The 2187-nt window shown below is 63.6% G+C and overlaps 1 protein-coding gene across 1 annotated transcript; it reads right to left on the minus strand.

Moving 5' to 3' along the window:
• Positions 1-603: 603 nt before the first annotated feature.
• Positions 604-1770, minus strand: MNEG_14209 (Endoplasmic oxidoreductin-2; the record flags this gene model as incomplete). Its single annotated transcript, XM_014037319.1, has 3 exons — positions 604-803; positions 1195-1299; positions 1708-1770. Coding segments are annotated over 3 exons (368 nt in total), but the record flags the coding sequence as incomplete, so codon positions are not given.
• Positions 1771-2187: the final 417 nt, after the last annotated feature.

The following is a 2187-nucleotide window of genomic DNA, read 5'->3' on the forward strand; positions in this document are numbered from 1 at the left end:
GTGCGCGCGTCCTCCTGGGGCAGCCCCGTGTCGTAGGACAGCTCAGACAGGATGGGGCCCGCCTTGAGGACGGCCCGCAGAACAAAGAGGTACGCAAAGTACAGGTTCTGCACCCGCTCAAGAGCCTCTGGAGACGTGAAGCGCCGCCTGGGGGGGGGGGGGGCGGCGCACGCACGCGGCGGAGGCGATGCGGCGTCCGGAGGGGCCGGCGAGGCGATTGTGAGTTTGGAAAGGGGGAGTGGGGCGTGGGGAGGGAATTTCGGTGCGGCGGCGCATGCGGCATTGACGCATGCTACGACGCGCAGGGGCGTCTTTTGGGGGCGGAGGCAAACGTGCTTGTGCGGATGGCACGACGCCACCCGCGAGCGCGCGGTGCTGTCACATCCCAGGCGGCAGCGTACAGGCCATCACCCGCCCTCGCCTTTCAACCGGTCAGCAGGGTAAGGCCCCTTCACCCTCTGCTTAGCAAGTGCCTCACACGCAACTACGCGGTTACGTGCACATACACTCGCATCCACACACGCGCACACACACACACACACACGCGCGCGCACACACACACACACACACACACACACTCAGACCCACGCTCCCCCCTCCCACCTGAACTCGGCCATGTTTGGCCCCCACACCCCCTTGTCCTCATCAAGCAGCCAGTAGGCCGTCAGGTGGGTGGATATCGACGTGTGCATGCCGCTGACCAGGCGCTGGAAGACGCGAGCCTCGGTGCACTGCCCCGCCTCGCGCGCGGCGCAGTCGATCGTGTCGTAGATCGCCTTCCAGATGCGGTGCGCGTGCTCGCCCTGGTTTTGTGTGAGGGGGGTGGCGAAACGTGGGTGTTTGACTCCGAGCGTGGTTGGGACGGGTTGGGGCGGCGGCCGGCAATCACGTACGTGCGAGCGCATGTGTGTGTGTGTGTGTGTGCATGCGCGCGCATGTGTGTGTTGTTCGTGCATGTGTGTGTGTGTGTGTGTGTGTGTGTGTGTGTGTGTGTTTACGCACGTGCGCGCGTGTGTGTGCGTGCAAGCATGCGTGTGTGTGTGTGTGTGTGTGTGTGTGTGTGTGCTCGCGAGCGCGTGTGCGTGTGTGTGTGTGTGTGTGTGTATGTGGTTGTGTGCGCTTGCATGTGTGTGTGCTTGTGTGCATGTGCACGCGCATGGAGGCGCCTCATCGGGCACCCCTTCGGCGCCGCACCTTGTACCCAGTGTACCGCTCCGGATTAGTCAGCAGGTTGATGTACAGGTAGTCCTCCCCGTCATCACCCTCTGCCATCCAGGGGTTGTTGATGCCCCGCCACCCCTGATGACATAAATAAACAAGTAAAGGAGGGCAGCGTGTGCCACAATTGGCAGGCACCCAGCTGAACAGGTGTTGGTGCAAAAGTGTGTGCAGACGTGAGTGTGTGCGTGCGAGCATTTATGTGTGGGGGAGGCATGCAAATCATAGGCCACCCTGATAACATGTACGTGCAATGTTTGCAAAACCCCTGCTTTGTAACCCACAAGCCCCCACCAATCGGGCCGCCTCCCCACCCCTGCAGCCCCACCCCAGCTCCCCATGTGCTGGAACCCCATTTCACGTTGCGGCCCCGCCCCTCAACTTGCAATGCAACTGTGCCCCCAACACCAGCCCAACCCAAACCATCATAGGCCCGCCGCCCCTCGCAGCCGCCACCCTCGTGCCCGCCCGCGGTCCCTGCCAGCCCACCTTAAGATGCTGCAGGCGCTTCTTCATGCCCGGCTCGATCTTCTTATCTACCTGCGACTCCATCTCAATGGCGCCTGCCGAAGTGGGGTGGGGCGCAGACAATAATTAAGGTTTAGGGTTTAGGGCCAGGCGCAGAGGGGAGGCGAGACAGTTTTGAGGGTTCAATATGGGGGACGGGCAGGTCGGCCTGCACCCGCTGCAACTCAACACCCAACAGCCAACATACATGATTGGCTGCCCCTCGTCATGCGCGCAAGCCAGCCCCCTAGCACCCTCGCTGGGGCCGCGTCCATGAGGCAGCTGGCGCGCGCGCCGCGCGCGCGGCCACCCACAGTCCGCCGCGCTGCAGTCCGGCTGCGGCAGTCCATGGCACTTCTGGTCCGAGCCCCCCTTGAGCAGCCCCCGCTCCGCCGCCAGCCACGTCTTTGGTACCTCCCCCTCGTCGCACTCGCAGACGCTGCACGCGCGCATCATGCACAT

This window comes from Monoraphidium neglectum (assembly GCF_000611645.1).
Source record: "Monoraphidium neglectum strain SAG 48.87 unplaced genomic scaffold scaffold04326, whole genome shotgun sequence".
Taxonomy (NCBI): domain Eukaryota; kingdom Viridiplantae; phylum Chlorophyta; class Chlorophyceae; order Sphaeropleales; family Selenastraceae; genus Monoraphidium; species Monoraphidium neglectum.